Genomic DNA, 19,654 nt, shown 5'->3' with positions numbered 1-19,654 from the left:
AATATTTTAAATTGAGACTTGAAAGATAAATAGTTGTTGGCTTAAGCTGGTTGAATATTTTAGCATTTCGGGTAGAGGGGACAGCACATGAGAAAACCAGTATGACCGTAGTATAGTGAATCATTAGGACCGTGGTGTGAAATGTGAATGGGCAGTAGGCAGGGCATGTTTCATGAAAAAAGAATATAGTTTAGGGAAGTTGACTTTTAGGTTCTTAGACAGGTAAAGGGATAAACCATTATAGTGGAGCCTTAGTTTACTTCAATTTTGATTGATCTTAAGGTGAATTCCAAGTTTTCTGCTGTTGGCTGTGGTAGGAGTGGGGAGATCATTCTTATTGTTAAATAGTTGAAGCATCGTATTTATGTTTTATCTTGAATAAGTGAAGTGAAAGTGTTAGTTGCTCAGTCCTGTCTGACTCTTTGGGACCCCATGGTCTATAGCCCCCCAGGCTCCTCTGTCCATGGAATTCTCTAGGCAAGAGTATTGGAGTAGCCATTCCCTTCTCCAGGGGATCTTCCTGATCCGGGGATCAAACCTGGGTCTCCTGCATTGCATGCAGATTCTTTGCCATCTGAGCCACAACCTTTGTTAAGTACAAAAGTACAGAGTGAAGTCACTCAGTCACGTCCGACTCTGCGAATCCATGGACTGTAGCCTACCAGGCTCTTCCATCCATGGAATTTTCCAGGCAAGTATACTGGAGTGGGTTGCCATTTCCTTCTCCAGGGGATCTTCCCAACCCAGGGATTGAAACCGGGTCTCCCGCATTGCAGACAGACACTTTACCATCTGAGCTACCAGGAAGCTTTTGTGAATCTGTTAACTGTCTTTAATTTTTTAAAAATAAGGTATACCTATGAACACAGTTGGCACTTTTTGCCATTTAAGTCATTTCTCGTTCCAGGGTGAATTTGTGAATGAATATGTGGGTGAGCTAATAGATGAAGAAGAGTGCAGAGCTCGAATCCGTTACGCCCAAGAACATGATATCACTAATTTTTATATGCTAACCCTAGACAAAGTAAGTAATGGAAAGTGCTATTTCCACTGTTATAAGGTTGTTTGTAATTAGTGCTGTCCCGGCTATTCTGTGTAGGCATGTCATACACTGCGTAAAACAGTGTCTTTCCCCCATGTTCATAGGGATTGCTTGATCAGGGTCCTGGAGTTGGATAAAGTTAGTCATTTCTAGCTGTACATCCATGGGCAAAAGGCACTAAAACTGCTTTTCAACTGTCCAACATAAGTTTGGAATGAGTTCTTTTAGTGTTTTTCCTATAAGATTAAAACTTAAAGCCAGAAAAATAATAATTATTTTACTGTTTATTTTACAGATTGAAACACTGATTTGTTAATATTTAGTTAGTACATTGAGAAAGTCGTTGACTATAGAACTCAACTTACAAACCCAAGTTAGCTCTCCAGTTATTGGAATTTCTGATGAGTTGTGTTTCATTGGTGTCTAGAATTATATTTGGGATTTATTTATTTTTTTCCCTATGTGCGTTTCCAACATGTTTTATTTATTTATTTTAAAAATTTTATTTTTTTAATATTTTATTGAATATAGCTGATTTACAGTGGTGTGTTAATTTCTGCTGTACAGCAGAGTAATTCAGTTATACATATCATATCTTTTCCATTATGATTTATCACTGGGTATTAAATATAGTTTCCTATGCTGTATATAGTAGGACCTTGTTTATGGGATTTATTTCTAATTCTGGCATCCTAATGCATTTTGTTTCCGTGTACACTGAGATTCCTCTTTGTTCGTGAGTATTGGGTTCTGTTAGGTTTCACCCTGTCCCCAGCTTTTATAATAGACTTTTCTTAGTGTGAAACTTTGTATTTACCCAGTTGTACTTTGATGATTTGTGAGATCCTCAGCTTTAGGTTCTCTGATCATTTGGGATGAGGTCTGGATGTCATTATTAAAATCTTAGGTGATTACTAATGTATAGCCAGGGTTCAGAAGAGGATACAAGAAGCTACTGCTTCTAGGATGGAGCTCCTCAAACTTCAGCATAATCCTAACCACCTAGAGGGCTTGTTACTACATAGATTGCTGGGCCTCAGAGTTCCTGCTTTGGTATCTCTGAAGTGCCACCAAAGACTGCGTTTTTAGTGTTTAGTTTTTAGTTTCCAAGGTGGTGATACTAGTGCTAGTCTAGGCACTATATTCTGGAAGAGTCAAAGTTTACAAATAGGAACTCCAACTTATTAAAATACTCTAATTTTACTCAGTAATAGTGGAGGTCTGCTGAATAGCATCTCTTGGAATTCTAGGACCGGATTATTGATGCTGGCCCCAAAGGAAACTATGCTCGATTCATGAATCATTGCTGCCAGCCTAATTGTGAAACACAGAAGTGGTCTGTGAATGGAGACACCCGGGTTGGCCTTTTTGCCCTGAGTGACATTAAAGCAGGTAAGACTCATTTAAGGATTTTGGAACCAGGACTAGGACTTCAGTTTTTATTATCTAAAAACCCCATTTGTCCTGTAGTCCAAATGAGGCTGCAAACCCCTGAGGACACAAGGAGACTATCTTGGTGGTGCCTGGCAAGTACCAGGTCTGTTCTTATTGGTGGTGGAATGGTAAGACACATGTAACCTGAAATATACCATTTTAGACATTTTTAAGTGTGCTGTTCAATGCCATTAAGTCCATTCACATTGTTGTACAACCATCACTACCATCCATCTCCAGCACTTTTTGTTTTCCTGAACTGGGGATACTCATTAAACAAAAACTCCCTCTTTCCCCACTCTCCCAGCCTCTAGTGACCACCATTTTACCTTCTGAGTCTGGTTTTTTAGCTGCTCTAGGAATCTCATGTAAGTGCAGTCGTATAATACTTGTTTTGTTGGGACTGACTCATTTTATTTAGCCTGATGGTTTGGTCATGCTCTCCAGGCACACCATGCGGCTTGCAGGATCTTAGCTCTCCAACCAGGGATTGAACCTGGGGCCATGACATTGAAAGCACTGAGTCCTAACCACTGAAGTGCCAGAGAATTCCCTGTATGGTTTTAAAGGAATAAATTTCCAGACCTTTCCATAACTTAAATGAACTCCATAAAAATTGGGCTGCCTTAAAAATCGTTGGCAGTCAAGGTCTCCTTTCACAGTTGACTTTCATCCTTTTGTAAACCAAATAGCCACCTCTCACCCATCTGAATTTTATGGTTTATGAGCCCAAGGCTAAGGAAAAACAAAATCCCTCAGCTCTTGGGTGTCAAAGAACTGGACATTTGGAGAGTGCACATTTATGTTGTGGCTGGCCTAGATGCCCGTGCCTCTGAGAGTTCAGAGTGCAGAAGTGAGGTGGTTGTGTTCAGCACAATAGTAAGATGTTTAGTTAAACTGAAAGTACATCTGGTGAGGCTGAGAGGTTTGAAAGTAAACGTATATGATGGATATTTTCCATAAATTAAAGCAACGTGATATTTAGTGTCTAGGTTTTTATCAAAATTTTGAAGCATATTATATGACACACTCTAAATTTTTTTTTAATATTTAGACTTACATAAAGTTTGAGTGTAAGGATATACCTAAATTTTCAAAGTAAGTTTTTGCAGGAATACTAGCAAAGCGTTTAAAGATCCCTCTCCCAGGTGGTGCTACTGGTAAAGAATCCTCCTGCCAGTGCTGGAGACATAAGAGATGCAGGTTCGATCCCTAGGTGGGAACGATCCCCCTGGAGGAGGGCATGGTAACCCACTCCAGTATTCTTGCCTGGAAAGCTCCATGGACGGAGGAGCCTGGTGGGCTACAGCCGTGGGGCCGCACAGAGCCCGGCATCACTGAGGGCTGAGCACGTGCGCACACGCACTCTCTCCCCCCACCCTCCCCCAACCCCCCAACTCAAAATGAGACTGGCCTGAGTAGGGTTGGTTTTTTTTTTTTTGGTCTCTCATCAAAGCAGACTTTACTGGTGGAGCACCTGGCAGCCCCGCATCCCTGGGTGCCCACCCTGTGCTCAGCGGGTAGCCGCTGCGGCGTTGTTACCCCGAGTTCTGGTTTCGCTCCTCTTGCACCTCGGAGGGCAACTCGCGGCTTGGGCAGCTTGTAACTGACAGTAGCATAGTCCAGTGACTCTCAAAGTGGAAATCCTATATGAGCCCAGTCAGTGTTATTCATGTTTACCTCAAGAAACACTAATCAAAATAAAGAGTAATTTGGTCAGCTTTTTGTCTGTTGCCTTTTTTTTTTCATCTGTAGACTACCTCTCCTCTCTTCTTCCCGCCAGCTCTCCTATATATGTTTTCTCTTTAATTTAAATATACTGCTGCCCAGGAGTCTTTTAGGCTCTTTAGAATTTTAAAATTTCTGACAGTTTTCCTATTTTTAAAATTGAGCCACTAGTTCCTTTCTCCTGTTTTTGCATTGCTTCATATAAGGTATTTAATGATGAAAGGAATAATACTTGAGCATCACTGTGCACATGTGTTCTGCTGGCTAAATGAAACTAATTTTTGAAATCATAACGTGTATTAGGTTTTTAGAATGAATGTCTTCAGAGTAAATTGGGTAGATTTCTGATTTGTAAGAGGAATTACCAACTGAATGCTGTTAAGAGCTACATTTATCAAATGCCAAACTTTGTTCCAAGCTTGCTATTTAATCCTTACAAAAGTACTATAAATTATGTGTTATCATACCTGTGTTATCTGCATTCTTTGACTTTATCTCTCTCTCAATCTTTTATCTGTTTTTCTCTCTGATCACCCTAGGGGAAGAAGGGGTATTAGTTACTCAAATGTTAGTCATATGACTTCAGTGCTTATCTCTGTCCTGACTACTTTTAGTACCACACTTCCACTTTGAACTTTAGTCTGTGTCTGTGAGGATAGCCTGTTCTACCATGTGCAGCCACAAATTTCTCTCCTCCTAGCATTGTGTGGGAACTGACTGACCTTGTTCCTGTCCTCCCAAACTGCAGGGGTGTCTTCCGTGTGTTGTTCTCACTCCAGTGCCCTTTGCTCTCCCCCCAAATTGCAGATATCTGTATTTTGGACTCTTTTCTAGAATGGCTTTCCTGTATGCACACTGATACCCTCTGATTAACCCCCTCCTCTAGTTTTGTCTGTGTAGTGCATGCTGAGTGAGCAGCAGGTAATAACAAGTATCCTGCTATCTTATACCTGTGTATTTGGTTGAGTTGCATTGTAAGCCCATTAAATTTGTGAAAATTCAGCTGTATACTCAGAAAATTTTGAAAAAGGTTAGTGTGAATAAAAGTACCCATCGTTCAGTCCAGTAAGTTCACAGTGGGTGTGAGAGGTTAGATGTGACCCTGCTGTGATACCCTGTTCAGTCTTGGTTTCTTCAGGCTCTTCACAATGTGAGCCTCTTACCAGGCCCCAGGTAATTCTAGCATCCATACCATTCAGATTCCTAAATAGAAGCCAGCTGCTTTATAATTTACTCAACCAAATTTAAGGAATAATGATCTCTTTCCAATATTAGATGAAAACCTATATTAATTAATCTCACTGATAGAAGATATATCATTCTGCAATGGGAAATCTTCCTCAGTTTTGACAGTTTTAGCTGAACAGTTATCACTTTGTACATTAACGGTAAGCCATTACCCCTACCCAGGGACAGTCTCGTATATTTCTGTAAAATTCTTCTGTTAGGCTTTCCCTAACACACTTTGATTTTGAATGTTTGTGTGGTTTATTTGCTCTCAATTTTGATGAAATGCATTTGTGAGAAAAAGGGGAATTTTTGTATGATAAATTTGTAAATCTCCTATTAAAGTTGACAAATTCCTGCTGTGTGCATTATGTCGTTCTCAGTAAGCTTGTAAGATTGTTATCTGCATTTAACAAATGGACTCTCAGGCTCAGCTCACCCAGCTAGACTGGTGTAACTGGGATGTAAAGCCGGGGCTTAGGTCTTATGGTCTAGAGTTCCCTAATACTATTCTGTAGTGACTTGTCTCTTGAGTGCTGCCAGGTAAGATGCACACGTTGGGACAGACGACAGACTTCCTTCACACTTAGCTTTCACAGTGCCTGGCACATCAGTGCATAAATCACATTTTGTTGTTTTTGGTAATAATATATTTTGAATCTGAATGGTTAGGGAAAAAAAACAACCCGGGTAACACCTTGATGGTAAAAATTGTTTTAAGTATTACTTGTTAGGTCATGTTTTTCTGTTGTGCAGTTATGTTAGTTGATTAATATTGTCATTAGATTCAAATTCATTAACATGTTATTAATATAGCAGGATTAAAGTTAGTATGCCCTTTTATTCCTCTTAAAAACTAACCTTGTTCTCTTGGAAGTCTGTATCTTTTGTGGTTATCACAGAACTATTGTAATTAAAACCATTGATACTAGTATTTTCATGGTCTCTTATGCAGGCACTGAACTTACCTTCAACTACAATCTAGAATGTCTTGGGAATGGAAAGACCGTTTGCAAATGTGGAGCCCCAAACTGCAGTGGCTTTTTGGGTGTAAGGCCAAAGGTACCTGTTAAACGTTTGCATCAAGGATAATGGTGTGGTCATTTCTCCCTAACCTGTTGGCAGGACTGAGTATTTAAGAGGATGTCTGTTTGAAATGATGACATTGAATATTTCTCAGTAGGGATACTGGCAATTTAAGCATTCTAAAACCAGTTTGGTACACTAGAGAAGGCCTTTGGGTATTGTTGAAGTGTTTTGAGTAATCTGACTTCTAATTGATGATACCTTTGAAGCTAAAAAAGATGTAAAATAGGAATCTATAAGGTAGGTTACTTCCCCATATCTCTATTGGTCTTAGTCAATCTTATATTTCCTAAGAAACTACTTAGATGCTCAGTCTCTCTTTGTGTCTTTCTTTTTAAAGATATTGGAGAATCTGATATTGAATTTAAGACTCTAAATGTAGTATAAGATTGTAGATAAATATAGGATCCTTAATCTTTTTTTTAAAAACATTTTATTTTGTATTGAGGTATAGCTGAATAACAGTGTGTACATATAAGAACCCTTAATCTTACCCATGTGCCATGTAACAGAGTATAAACTTTGTTGTATCTTATATCCTGTTTTTTTATGTATACTTTAACTGAATTATAATTCTGTAACTGTAAAAAATTCTTGTTTATAATTCACAGATATTATTTAAAAATATTTTCTTGCTGTTACATTATTTTATTAACCATCATTTTCAATGAGTGTTAAAGTTTTTATATAATGGATGAACCAGGATAGGTGAATGTCTGGATGCTTCCTCAGTTACTCTATCATAAGTAACAGCACACTGAAAATTGAAGTTTAACTTTGATACAAAGTAGACTACACGGTGACTCCAATTGGGTATTTCTTATTATACATCTTTGATAGTGAAGTCAACATTATGAACTGAAAAGTGAAAATTAGTATGAAACCATTTAATAAAAGGATCATTTTGACCTATAATACATGAAGAACACCCAGTAATTTTTCTTTTATCTATTAAATAAGAAAATGTATATTGGATTTTGTTTTTTGTTTTGTTGGTTGGTTAAATGGTCTTGTTTCTTACGGTATGCAGTGGATTTAGTCCCTGTAAATTAAAACAGTAACAGAATTTAATGGTATTTGGTGCACTTGGGCTGTCTCTCTCTGTATCCTTAAGGTCCGTGTAGCACTTCACAGGTGACTCAGTGAGAGATTAGAGAGCAGAAGTTTAGAAGTGGGAGGAGATCCCTGAGGGCTGGCAATAAGCCGGATTGGTCCTGGATGTTTCTAGGCCAAGGGAAACAATGTGGTCAAACCACGCAGTTTGGTGGCCACGTGTGGGCTGCAGGGAGCACAGGGTAGACCTGCTGGCTGCTCCGGGTTCTGTCTTGGCAAGTGGTGGATGTGAACCTAAACTGATGGAGATAAGGATGCAAAGACCACGAATTAGTGTTCTGTGTCTTGCTGGAACATGGCTCATACGAAGAGCTCAGTGAAGCTTTGTTGGATAAATTAAGAAATGTGTGTGACCCAGAGAAGTCTTCCTTAGTTTTGAAATTAGACAAACTTAAGAATAAAAATAAAACTTATTATTAAAGGATGATCTTAATACCAGCCTTGTGTGTCAACAAGAAGCAGCATATTTCTCTTTTATTGCACTCAGGTGGTAGGAGTAGTTGATGTCAGATACACTTAGTGCTACCATTTATTGGGTACCAATGATATGCCCTGTGCCTTTTTCTGCATTTTCTTTTATCTTCACAATAGTCTATGAGGACTGTCTTTCCAGAGGAGAGTCTAAAGCGCAGAGAGATTAGTTAACCTGGTCAAGATCATACAACTAATGTGTCAACATTTGACCTCTAGAATCAACCCATTGCCACAGAGGAAAAGTCAAAGAAATTCAAGAAGAAGCAACAGGGGAAGCGCAGAACCCAGGGTGAAGTCACAAAGGAGCGAGAGGATGAGTGTTTCAGCTGTGGGGATGCTGGCCAGCTCGTCTCTTGTAAGAAGCCAGGCTGCCCCAAAGTTTACCATGCAGACTGTCTCAATCTAACCAAGCGACCAGCAGGTTGGTGCCAAAATCCATTTAGAGTTCTCTTTGTTCTCTGCCAGAATTCTCAGAGCCCTTTGCTCTTCCCATGTATGATATCGAGGAGTGGCATATTTCATGTTCTCACTGTCAAAATAAATGACAACAAAGACCATAGAGAAGGGAACAGAAACTCACTTGCTCCATGAAGCATTTTATGTTAGTTTATCCTCCCACCAGCCTATAAAGATGAGGCCTTTTTACCTTCCCATATTCCAAATGAGGAAACTTGAGTCTTGACTTGTCACATTAAAGCATATAAGTGGAGGAACTGGCTTGAAAGCCAGAGGTTTTCTGACTTTAAGCCCACTACTGTTCACTCTCTAGAGAAAGAGATGCTGAGAAAGAGTGGAGCTTCTGGGTGATTATAGCCCCCCTCTGGCCCACTTCCCTCTGAAAGAGATGCAGTTGTGTTAGTAAACACAGGAGAACCTAGGCAGGCAGGTGTGGTACGCAGAAATATGTGGCTGGGAAAATTGTCACTGATCTTTGGATGATAATTTGACATTAGAAGAGTTCAGGGATTTGGGTGTGCTATCTATTTTAAACAACAAAGGTGAGAAACTATTCTGGGTGACACGCATCATTAGCGGCCTGCTTCTGGGAACTGCAGAAAGAGAACTTTGGGTTGGGAGTGAGAGGAGTTTGTCTGAAAATTAGCTTTTCTTCAGTATGTGGTTGCCAGGATAATGAAATAATAGAAACTGAGGTAGCTTGGGGGCAAGGCCATAACACTGATTTCAGTGCCAGGAAATGGAGGATTGTTTCAGAAGCAATTACTTGGGGTCATTACATGCTCAGGAAGCATTACACGGGTTGTGCCAGCAATGACCCCGAGTAATTAAAAACCAAGTCGGTTTTGTTTTGTTTTGTCATTGTCATTCTCTCCTTGTTGGAAGTAGTCATAGAAATCAGGGTTACTCCTTGGTCGTTGTCATTGTTGTTTACTCCTGCTTGGTTTTTAATTGATACGTAGTTGTGACAATATTTGGCTGTTGTTTTTACACATTTTGCAGAAAGTAAAGCCCAGATCCCGAGGGAGGGGATGTGGGCAAGGGGCACGAGCTCTCTGAGGGAGGCAGCAGTTTGCATTCACTCCTTTGACTTGGTTCCAGAGCTGTGGCCCATCTTAGGCATGTTTTGTTTTCCTTAGTTTGTGTTTCACTTCTGTGTTTTCAGGGAAATGGGAGTGTCCTTGGCATCAGTGTGACATATGCGGAAAGGAAGCAGCCTCCTTCTGTGAGATGTGTCCCAGCTCCTTCTGCAAGCAGCATCGGGAAGGGATGCTCTTCATCTCCAAACTGGATGGGCGTCTGTCTTGTACTGAGCATGATCCCTGTGGGCCCAACCCTCTGGAGCCAGGGGAGATCCGTGAGTATGTACCTCCTCCAGTACCGCTGCCTCCAGGCCCAAGCACTCACCTGGCAGAGCAATCATCAGGAGTGGCTGCTCAAGGGCCCAAGATGTCGGACAAGCCATCTGCTGACACCAACCAGTCGCTGTCGCTGTCCAAAAAAGCTCTGGCAGGGACTTGTCAGAGGCCCCCGCTGCCTGAAAGGCCTCCTGACAGAACTGACTCCAGGCCGCAGCCTGTAGATAGGGTCAGGGACCTTGCTGGGTCAGGGACCAAACCCCAGTCATTGGTATCCAGCCAGAAGCCATTGGACAGGCCACCTGCAGTGGCAGGACCAAGACCCCAGCTATCTGACAAACCCTCTCCAGTGACCAGCCCAAGCTCCTCACCCTCAGTCAGGTCTCAGCCACTGGAAAGACCTCTGGGGACAGCTGACCCAAGGCTGGATAAATCCATAGGTGCTGCCAGCCCAAGGCCCCAGTCACTGGAGAAAACCCCAGTCCCTACTGGCCTGAGACTTCCACCGCCAGAGAAACTGCTAGTCACCAGCGGTCCCAAACCCCAGACTTCAGACAGGCCCCCTGACAAATCCCATGTCTCTTTGTCCCAGAGACTCCCACCTCCTGACAAAGTACTGTCAGCGGTGGTCCAGACCCTGGTAGCTAAAGAAAAAGCGCTGAGGCCCGTGGACCAGAATACTCAGTCAAAGAATAGAGCTGCTTTGGTGATGGATCTCATAGACCTCACTCCTCGCCAGAAGGAACGGGCAGGTTCACCCCATGAGCTCACACCACAGGCTGATGAGAAGATGCCAGTGTTGGAGTCGAGCTCATGGCCTGCCAGCAAAGGTCTAGGACAGATACCACGAGCTGTTGAGAGAGGCAGTGTGTCAGATGCTGTCCTTCAGCCACTGGGCAAAGCAGTGGCCCCTTCAGAACACTCCTGGCAAGCTGTTAAATCACTTACCCAGGCCAGACTTCTTTCTCAGCCCCCTGCCAAGGCTTTTTTATATGAGCCAGCAACTCAGGCCTCAGGAAGAGCACCTGCAGGGGCTGAACAGACCCCAGGGCCTCCCAGTCAAGCGCCAGGCCTGGTGAAGCAGGTGAAGCAGATGGCTGGAGGCCAGCAACTACCTGGACTTGCTGCCAAGAGTGGGCAGTCCTTCAGGCCTCTCGGGAAGCCCTCCCTCTCCACTGAAGAGAAGAAGCTGGCAACCACAGAGCAGAGCCCCTGGGCCCTAGGAAAGGCCTCACCAGGGCCAGGGCTCTGGCCCATGGTGGCTGGACAGACACTGGCACAGTCTTGCTGGTCCTCCGGGAGCACACAGACACTGGCACAGACTTGCTGGTCTCTTGGAAGAGGGCAAGACCCTAAACCAGAGCAAAGTACGCTTCCAGCTCTTAACCAGGCTCCTTCCAGTCACAAGTGTGCAGAGTCAGAACAGAAGTAACACCAGTAAATGCCACGTGACCAGACCAGCCGCCCCCAGGGTTCTTGGGGAAGGGAAAAATCTTTTTCCCTCTTAAAAAAAAACAGACCCCAACACTTTTCCACTGTTATTCTTTCCTTATATCCCAACATTCAAAACTCTTGTGACATTAGCCAGTGGGGGGCTTGTGGTTGTGTGAGCCATGTATGGAAATCCAAGTGGGCCCCAGCCAAGGAAACAGACAGACGCGGGTCTCTTTCCCCCCAACCTTTACTCATGGTGAACTTGAAATAAAAAGTCCACTCTGGAGTCAAGCATGGGATTCAATTCCACTGGTCAGGTTGGAAGGTAGTAGGGCTCTCAAAGCTCTTTATCTAGTCCTGCCAAGCCCCACTGAGGGTACCTGATGAATCCTTGGGAGGAACTAATACCCGTTCAAGTCGGTGGTGATTTCTTGAACATCTGTGTATGTTAGGTGTGGTACTCGTCACTGGCAGGAAATACAGAGATAAATAAGACCTGATCCCTGTGAGCCTAACATGCCTGCCTAGGTTCTCAGGTGGTTTTTTAAGAACCTTTGACCAGGAAATAAATAACAGGAAGTTGAGGGGCCCTGGGGCTCTGGGCTCATTATGTAATGAATGTCCTTTGTGGCCCCAGAAGTGGTTCTTGAGTGTCTCCTGGTCAGCTGTCCCTGTGTGCGTGTGCATGCATGCGAGCTCATGCAGAGGTCTCCTCTATAGGCAGGAGGGGGCTGCACCAAAGCCGAGGGCTGTGACTGGGCAGCCAGTGCTGCTTCTGGCTGGGCTCTGCAGAGATCTGTCCTTGGTGGAGCAGTTGGTTGAGGGGCTGGGCTCTGTGAGGACACAGCTTTCCCTCAGTGTAAGAAGGCAATTGGCAAGCTTACCTTCCTTTTCTACAAACTTTCTTTCCTCCTTGTACATCAACTCACCCCAAGCCTGTCCCCCAAACACTCAGGTGCTTTCAGATTTCAGAGTCTCGGGCAGTAGATCTAGGGAATCTGGCAGACTCTGGGCTAGATCCACCACCAGCTCAGGGAGAATGCCAGATCCTGGTGAGAAATTACTCATCTTCTGATCTTTTGCCCTCCTACCTGAATGGAGGAGTCGTCATCTTCACTAGTGGATCCTATCACCCTCTCCCTGAGAAATGGTGTGCTCAGTGTTGAGAGCGCCTACCTGCTGACTTAGCCTAAGGGCAAGCCAGAACCCCTCCCCTATGACTGGCAAGATGGGGCTTACAGAGCAATGTCCAGCCTAAGAGATGACTCCTCATAACTGCTGATTATCTGTTACTGCTGCCCTGAGCTGGGGCCCAAGGGCTGGGAAATCTGTTGGTGCTACCCCGCCCTACCATTCACCCAGCTCACTGACTGCCAACAGGAAGTACTGTTTGGCCAGTTCCTTCCCATTCGCCCATCCCCTCGTCCCTAGACCAAACATGTTTACCTCTGCTTCGCCAATGTAGCCAGCAGCTTTAGCCAACAGGCCATCTCCTGGCCCCAATGTCTCCTGGCCATTTCTGTCTCTCAGTTATGGCTTTTATACCCTCAATAGGATTCTGTATTGTCCCAATTTCTTCCTCCTGAGTTTTTATTGAGATTACTCCTGTCACTTCTAAGGAGGGAACAATAGTTGTTTTAGAAGCATTTGCGCTTTATATAAAGATTTTAAAAAGAATTTGCTTTTATTTCCCAAAGTCTGTCTCTGGGGTTGAGACATTTGAACTCAGGCAGAGACAAGAGGCTGGGCAGAGCTGCCCTGAGTTTAGGGGCCTATTCTTGCATCTCACTTAGACCTCAGACTCTCCTCTGTAAATTCCACCTGCCTAGTTCTCCCCTTTCATCCTCTCTCTTCCTACATCATCAGAGAGGAAAAGCTCTTTGTTTAAGAGGAAGAGAAAACAAAGCATCTTATTTTCTTTTAAAAAAATTTAAACCATGGAAAAGATATTTTTAAAGAAATCCACCCAAAACATTAAAGTTCATTATATTAAGTATTTATCATGTGTGAGAATAATAAGTATATAACTGCAGCTAGTAGGTCCCTTTCCCTAATCTCTTAGGTATGAGTAGGATTTGCTTGGTGCCAGTCCTGTGCCCTTTTTTCTCCTGTCATCTGTAGTCGTGATCAGAAAAAGATAACTGCACTGCGCTGTCAGAACCTCTTTCCACTATGTTGTGTGTTCAATTACCGTAGCTCTTTGTTTCATGAAATAAACTGTGAATTTTTTTGGGGGGGTGGGTATGCAGGCTATGTAAAATTTTTAAGAGGAGAAGTTTGATCATGAAGTAGCTTCTCTGATGTAGGCTTTGGTAGGTAATTGACTTGACAGCCACTCTAGATAAGTCTCACAGGACAGGAAGGAGTGAGGGAAAGGTAGACCACTTTGTGGTTTTCAGTTTTTTCCATTCTCCATCATTCACTGGAAGCTTCCTTCCAGACCTGCCTAGTAAACAACTTCTGAACTGTGCTTGGTTTGGGGGAGGCAGGGTAGCCCTTTAAATGGATGGACAGCCAGCCAGAGTTTTGTGAGGGCCATTGAAAGATTCTTAGATTGATTGGAACCTAGACATTCAACTCAGGCCCACTAATAGTATTTGATACTAGATTGTTAACATCGTGAAAGCAGTCACTGTAGAATTAGAAGCAGAGTCGGAAAGACTTTTGGAAAGAGAGACTCTTGCATGAAAGGAGGGTGTTGACCTTGCCAGCCTTTGGGGATTTTCCTGGAGCCTGTGCCAAGACTTTTTCTCCAGGGAGTGTGAATTGGCAGTTAACAGGAAAGCTTTACTCTTAGAAACTCCTGATCTTTGTGTAAGGTGGTATTTTGGCATTTGGCCAAATGCTTATAAATCAGGATCTGAAGAGTCTGTCTCTAAGCTGGTTCCCCAGGAAGCCTTTCTGAGGAGGAAGCCATAGCTTCCACAAGTACCTGGAGAACTAATACCTCCCTTAGTCCTATTCAGAAGAAAATTATGAAAACTGTTGAAATTTTTATTCAAAGCCTCATTTGCTTCTCTACTGGAGCAAACCCATTCTCATAGCAAAACAGATGTTGCTACAACAGCATTTAAGTTTTTTTTAATGTCTGCTTCCCCCTGAAGTTACTGAGTTTGAAGTGATTTAAATCACTGTGTTGATCCTCTTCTGAACAACTCCCAAATCTACATCTTCAGCATTGATATAAATAATTGTTTTTTTCTTTACATTCTCCACCCCACACTACAGTCAGGGCATGAAGTGCATCAGCGATCCTTTTCCAGGCTTGGCAGCATCTACTCACTGGAGCTGGACTCGCACGTTGCCTCATGAGAACAGAGTGGCAGGAAGGAAGTTGGTCCTGGCAGCTTCCCCTGTGGAGAAGAATCAGGAGAGCACTAAACGTGGATGGATTTTATTTTTTGCATCAGCTCCTATAAAAAGTGGGTTTTCTCCAAGGCTTTTTGAGGGGATATCTTCATCCTCTTGGTATCTGTCAACCAGGTCAGAGTTAGCTCAGTGTCCTCACCTCTCTGAGATCATGGCAGGAAAGGAGGTGGGACAAGCCCCTATTCCTCCTGAATAATGACTGGGCGGTATCATGTGTTTGACATTCCAGATCATTTAGAGCTCAGTAGCTGCTGCATGAGACTTTCATTGACTGTGGCCCGTTAGCTCTCAGCTGAGCTTCCTAGGGCTAGCGTAGCAGGGCCAGAGGTTGCTATAGTGTAAATTGAAAAAAAGAATAGGTAATTTGCTTTGTACACACACAAAAAATGTAATGATGGTGCTAATTTCCTGGTAAAAATAAGCACTGCCAAGGGTTGAAGGACTGGTGACTTGAGAAACCTAGATTCGTGTTTGGGAGCAAGAGATCTCATGTCTTAGTTCCTCGAGGTTCTGTTAGAAGAGGAGAAGGTAGAGCCTTGGTGAGTCCTGCACCCGACCCTGGGGTGATCCAGTGCAGTCCGGAAGTGGAAGACACGCTGTTTGCAGATGAGGGAGTTCTTTGAGTTTCTCAGGGCTGGTGTTACCTTGTCCACAGCCTCCGTCCACACTGCCTGAACAGGCTTGTAGAGAGCTCCAGGTGTGGGATCTCCCTCAGATACCTTCTGCCCCTCTACCTCTTCACTCTCATGGGAGCACCTCTATTGCTTATGAAGACTAAGGATATTATTTCTTAAGGAAGTGGAAAGAGTTTATTTTAATTAGAAATCCACAGCCTGGGCAGAAACATTTCCTATCAACATAAGCAAAAATAGCACATGTGGTCCCTTTTCTAGAGCTACTTTCCCGTGACTCAAAACATCAGGCTCTTTAGGGGCTTCAGGTATAACACCTTGGAAATCCAGCAAACTTTTGCAGATAAGAGGTGAGCCCAGGGAGCAGGAGCAGAAATGATCGGTTCTGGTGCTTTAGACTTGCAGGGTCGGGGCAGAGAAAGGCAGTCTCCAGGTCTGAGACGCGTGCTGCCTGTGTGCATGTAGGCGAGTGTTGGGCGAGCGCAGCACACGGGAGCTAATGGAAGAGCAGCTTTCTAAGTCTTGGCAAAAAACAAGCTGACAAAGAGATCTATCTTTATATTTTTAAGGGGCAAAAGGGGGTGTCAGCTGAGGTCCATCACTTTTTTTGCCCCCCTTCACCCCCATAGATTGTCAGCGGTAAGTGAAACTCTTAGTGAAACAGAGGGGAGCCTGTGCTAGGAGTCCCCATAAACATGTACTGTAATTCTTTGTATATAGAAAAAAAAATTACTGTAAAGTAAAGTTTAACTTTACTCTTATGGCCCTTGCCCTGTGTTTTGTTTTGTTGTCCGTGGGGAGATAGAGCCTAACAGGAGGGAGGATGGGTGTGGCATGAGAGCAGAAGGCAGACTGAGGTGGTTCCCAGCCGGGGACACAGCTGAGCCCTTCCTCCAAGCACCTCATGGAGGTGGGGTGGGTTTCCTCCCAGCAGACACTGCTGTCAGAACGTCTGCTGCTTTCGGGAGGGGCTGCTGTCGGTCTCAGTCCCTACCCAGGAGGCCTCCGTCACCCACGCAAAGGAAGGGTGTTTTGAGGAATTGGTTTTTAAAAAGGAACTGGAACCAAAGCACTTTTCTGATTATGAGTCTAGCCATCTTGGCCAAGTTTTTATTTTTTGAGAGGCAGGTGCTGAGCACTGCAGAAGACCCAGCCCAGGCCTAAAATGGGATAGTGAAGCAAAGAGGCTGAGCATCCCACACCAGAAAGGGAGGGCTGCTATATGCTTCCTTGTGAAAAGGAAAGGTCAGATGTGTACAGTAACATCTGGTTCTTCTGAAGTATCTTGACATCTAAGGCCCAAAAATAAAACTTTCAGGGAACCCTGGAAATCACTTCCCTTTGTGACTTCATCCTGAACTTCCTGCCCCAGGGAAGAATAGGGGACAACAAGCATTTAGTCCTGCAGTTAACATTTCAACCATACTCTTCATAGTCTTGAACTAGGTACTAGTCACCTCATTTTAAAAGGAGAACACAGCCAAGTTTGAATCCCTTTTCTGGGTAGCTGAGTTACAGCCCAATCTGGATCTCTAAGACCTTTCTAAGTCTTGCAGAACCTATAATTTGTCTACTATTAAGCCACATTATAGCATGTTGCTGGGAAGCTTAGGCTGTGAGCCACAGGGATGACTCACAGACCTAGACGTAACAGAGGTGCAGTAGAGCCAGCCAGTCTGAGGTAGAAATGCTTGACCCTTTGATCTCTGGATACCACCTGAGTGCCTTTCAAGTTCTTAACACCAAGAAGGAACCATGTGAGCTTTGCACTGCCCCAACCCCAGCTTTTCACCCTATCTCTGCCCCCACCCAAGAACCCAGCAAAGGGCCCTTTTGCTTCTCTACTGTCTCAACTGCAACCCTACGGTGAAGCCACTTGGTTTCCTAAGGAAAATAAGACCTGAGAAGAACCCTGATTATAGGAAGTGAGGCCAATCAGGTGGCCCCAGAAAGTCCTAGGTGTCCTGACACCCAATCCAGACAGCAGGGAAAGGGGTTGAGTGTAATTCACAGTGCATTGATTTTATTTACAAATCAGAAGCCATTTAAATAATCTGTAGACACAACTGTTGTCCAGGGCAGAAGCCCGGGGTCCAGATCAGCCCTTACCCTCTTTGTGCCCATCAGTCAGCCCCAATGCTGTCTCCGTTCCATGGGCCAGCACAGGCAGGTGCCACCTCTGCTGCCACGGGAACCCAGGTAGCTCAGATGTTCGATCATCCAAGCCCAGACAAGAGCTAGGTCCAGCCTTCCTGGGGGGATCCCCCCAAGGCCAAGTGAGTGGTGACTCAGTGATGACAACAGCTGTAGAAGTAGGGGTTTGCCTTCTGGCCCAGGTCCACACCCTTGTCCTCTGTCAAAGAGAGAGGTGGTAGCTCAACATACTGTTGTGGGGTGGGGGGAGTCAGGTGCTGTGGGCCTAAAGGGAGTCTCCACAGGAGCTAAGGAAAAACACACCTGTCATCACCTGGAAGGCGGCCACACTGACGTAATCCTCTGCCACTTTCTGGAAGAGCTCGTCTGGCAGGAAAAAGGGCGATCAGTGAGAACCAGACGCTAGGAGCCCAGGGATCACATAGTAACCCAGTCCTCTGGGCTTCTCTCTGCCTCCTTTGTTGCCCCTATGTGTTCTGCTGTGAGGCCAAGGATAGCACTCACCCACACTCTGGCCTGTCTTGCTGGATGTTTCAAAGAGCTGAGCTTTGATATCTGTAAAGAGAAATGACTAAAGCCTCATACTTGAGAATTAGGTGGCCACAGACTAGCAGTACAGGGACTCTTGTGAACCCCACAGATGCGCGGAGGCAGAGAAATTCTTCCTGTGGGGGATCTTGCCAAGGCAGCTCCCATTTTCTGTGACCCACCCAAGCAGCCACTTTCCTCCCCACCCCACCCCCAGCCCAAGGAGCTAAGGAGCAGCTACTGTCTGCATAGTCCTGAACGTCGTGGAAGTCCACCCGTCGCCGCCGCCTGTCCTCCTCCAGCAGGTCACTCTTGGTGCCACACAAGTAGATCTGACAGCCCTGGAGCAGAAGACAAGGCCAGGGTCACCCTCCTTGGGCCACCAGACCCCCAGCCCCTGCCTGGTCTTCTAGTGAGGTCAGGCCACCTACCTCCTCTAGGTTGCGCAGCTCCTTCACCCAGAACTTTGCCCGTTCAAAGCTGCTGCTGTCCGTCAGGTCTTGGTGTGGAACACAGGAAGCAAGCAAGGGTGAGGGGCTGTTCTGTAAGGCCAGCCTGGCACCCTCCCCTTCTTGTTTGAGGAACAGGCCAAAACCCTTCTTACCATAGCAGACGATGGCAGCCTTGGCGCCCCGATAGTAGATTCGGCTCATGGCCTCATAGCGCTCAGAGCCTGCTGTGTCCTGAAGGGTAGGGGGAGGCTCAGCCCTGGCCTGGGTTACGAAGCTATACTCCCCACGACTTCAAACTAATACCACGTCCTCCAGACCCCTGTTTTTAAGTTGGGGTCTAGAGAACAGAAACCTTCGTGAGCCCACAAGTCAGTAAAAGGCAAGGACGTACGCCTCCTCAAGAATGGGTTTTCCCAGATTACGTGCCCAGAGAACTTACCCAAATACCCAAAGTCACCGTCCGGTCTCCGACGGACATCACCTTGGCTACGAAGGCGGCCCCTATGGTCTGCAACCAAGGGGAAGCGATCAGAGCCTCGCGTGTCGGCTAGCCCCCTCCCACCCGTGCTGGGCCCCGCCGGGCGCACTCACATTCTGATAAGGCCCCACCAGGAAGCGGTCGTGCACGTATCGCTCCACCAGGCTCGTCTTGCCCACGTACTCCTTGCCCAACATCACCACCTTGACGTCCACGCGCTGCCCGCTCATGCTCCCGGGGCCGCCTCACCCGCGTCAGGGTCCTGAGCGGGGGCGCGAGGCAAACCCGGCTCTCCGCTCCGACAGGCAGCGCCCTTAGCCTCAGTCCCCAACCCCAGGCGCCAACCTAAGGTTCCACACGCCGCGACGATTGAGCGACGACAACGCCTCCGTCCGCCCCCGCTCTTCGGGCCCAGGAATTATCCTCCTTCTAAGAGCCCGGGACCCGGGGCGGCCTGGGAGCGCGCGGGGCAGCGCCCTTAACGGCGCCGCACGCCGCCGCCCGACTTGCTAGCTCGATCTTTCGCTTGCTCGCCCACCTAGCTTAGAGGCCGCGCCGGCACAGATTCCCCACCGAGCCAGGGTGTTCCTCCAACCCAGCTCTGGCCCGCAGCGCCGCGACTCCAGCGGTGGCGGGGGCGGGGAAGGGAAGAGGTGGGGGGGGTAAGGGGAAGGAGGTTGTGGGGGCGG

At 45.5% G+C, this 19,654-nt stretch overlaps 2 protein-coding genes across 10 annotated transcripts in view; one reads left to right on the top strand and one right to left on the bottom strand.

The window, feature by feature from the left end:
* The window catches only part of NSD1 (nuclear receptor binding SET domain protein 1), a 145,170-nt gene extending 129,056 nt beyond the window's left edge, over positions 1 to 16,114 (top strand). For all 7 annotated transcript variants that reach the window (XM_043465794.1, XM_043465789.1, XM_043465788.1 and 4 more), the window contains 5 exons: positions 908 to 1,024; positions 2,293 to 2,434; positions 6,387 to 6,493; positions 8,321 to 8,525; positions 9,726 to 16,114. In XM_043465794.1, coding sequence (XP_043321729.1) covers positions 908 to 1,024; positions 2,293 to 2,434; positions 6,387 to 6,493; positions 8,321 to 8,525; positions 9,726 to 11,350 — 2,196 coding nt within the window. In that variant the 3' untranslated portion in view covers positions 11,351 to 16,114. The remainder of the gene's footprint in view (positions 1 to 907; positions 1,025 to 2,292; positions 2,435 to 6,386; positions 6,494 to 8,320; positions 8,526 to 9,725) is intronic.
* RAB24 (RAB24, member RAS oncogene family) lies at positions 14,527 to 19,650 on the bottom strand. 3 transcript variants are annotated; one of them, XR_006269031.1, is made up of 9 exons: positions 19,079 to 19,650; positions 18,927 to 18,995; positions 18,640 to 18,718; positions 18,467 to 18,534; positions 18,277 to 18,376; positions 18,012 to 18,062; positions 17,811 to 17,873; positions 17,463 to 17,706; positions 14,527 to 14,705 (listed from the first exon to the last, which is right to left on the bottom strand). XR_006269031.1 is itself a non-coding variant. In XM_043465799.1 (8 exons), exons 1-8 carry the CDS (start codon positions 19,193 to 19,195, stop codon positions 17,642 to 17,644), a joined length of 612 nt encoding a protein of 203 aa, XP_043321734.1. In that variant the 5' UTR covers positions 19,196 to 19,650; the 3' UTR covers positions 17,350 to 17,641. The 3 variants fall into 3 exon arrangements, 2 of the variants coding, with proteins under 2 accessions (XP_043321734.1, XP_043321735.1); XM_043465799.1 differs by lacking the exon at positions 14,527 to 14,705 and having other exon boundaries at positions 17,350 to 17,706; XM_043465800.1 differs by lacking the exons at positions 14,527 to 14,705; positions 18,012 to 18,062 and having other exon boundaries at positions 17,350 to 17,706.
* Positions 19,651 to 19,654: the final 4 nt, after the last annotated feature.

This window comes from Cervus canadensis, chromosome 4 (genome assembly GCF_019320065.1).
Source record: "Cervus canadensis isolate Bull #8, Minnesota chromosome 4, ASM1932006v1, whole genome shotgun sequence".
NCBI classification, from domain to species: Eukaryota; Metazoa; Chordata; class Mammalia; order Artiodactyla; family Cervidae; genus Cervus; species Cervus canadensis.
Note: the sequence above shows the minus strand (reverse complement) of the source record. Positions and strands in the feature narration are given on the sequence as shown.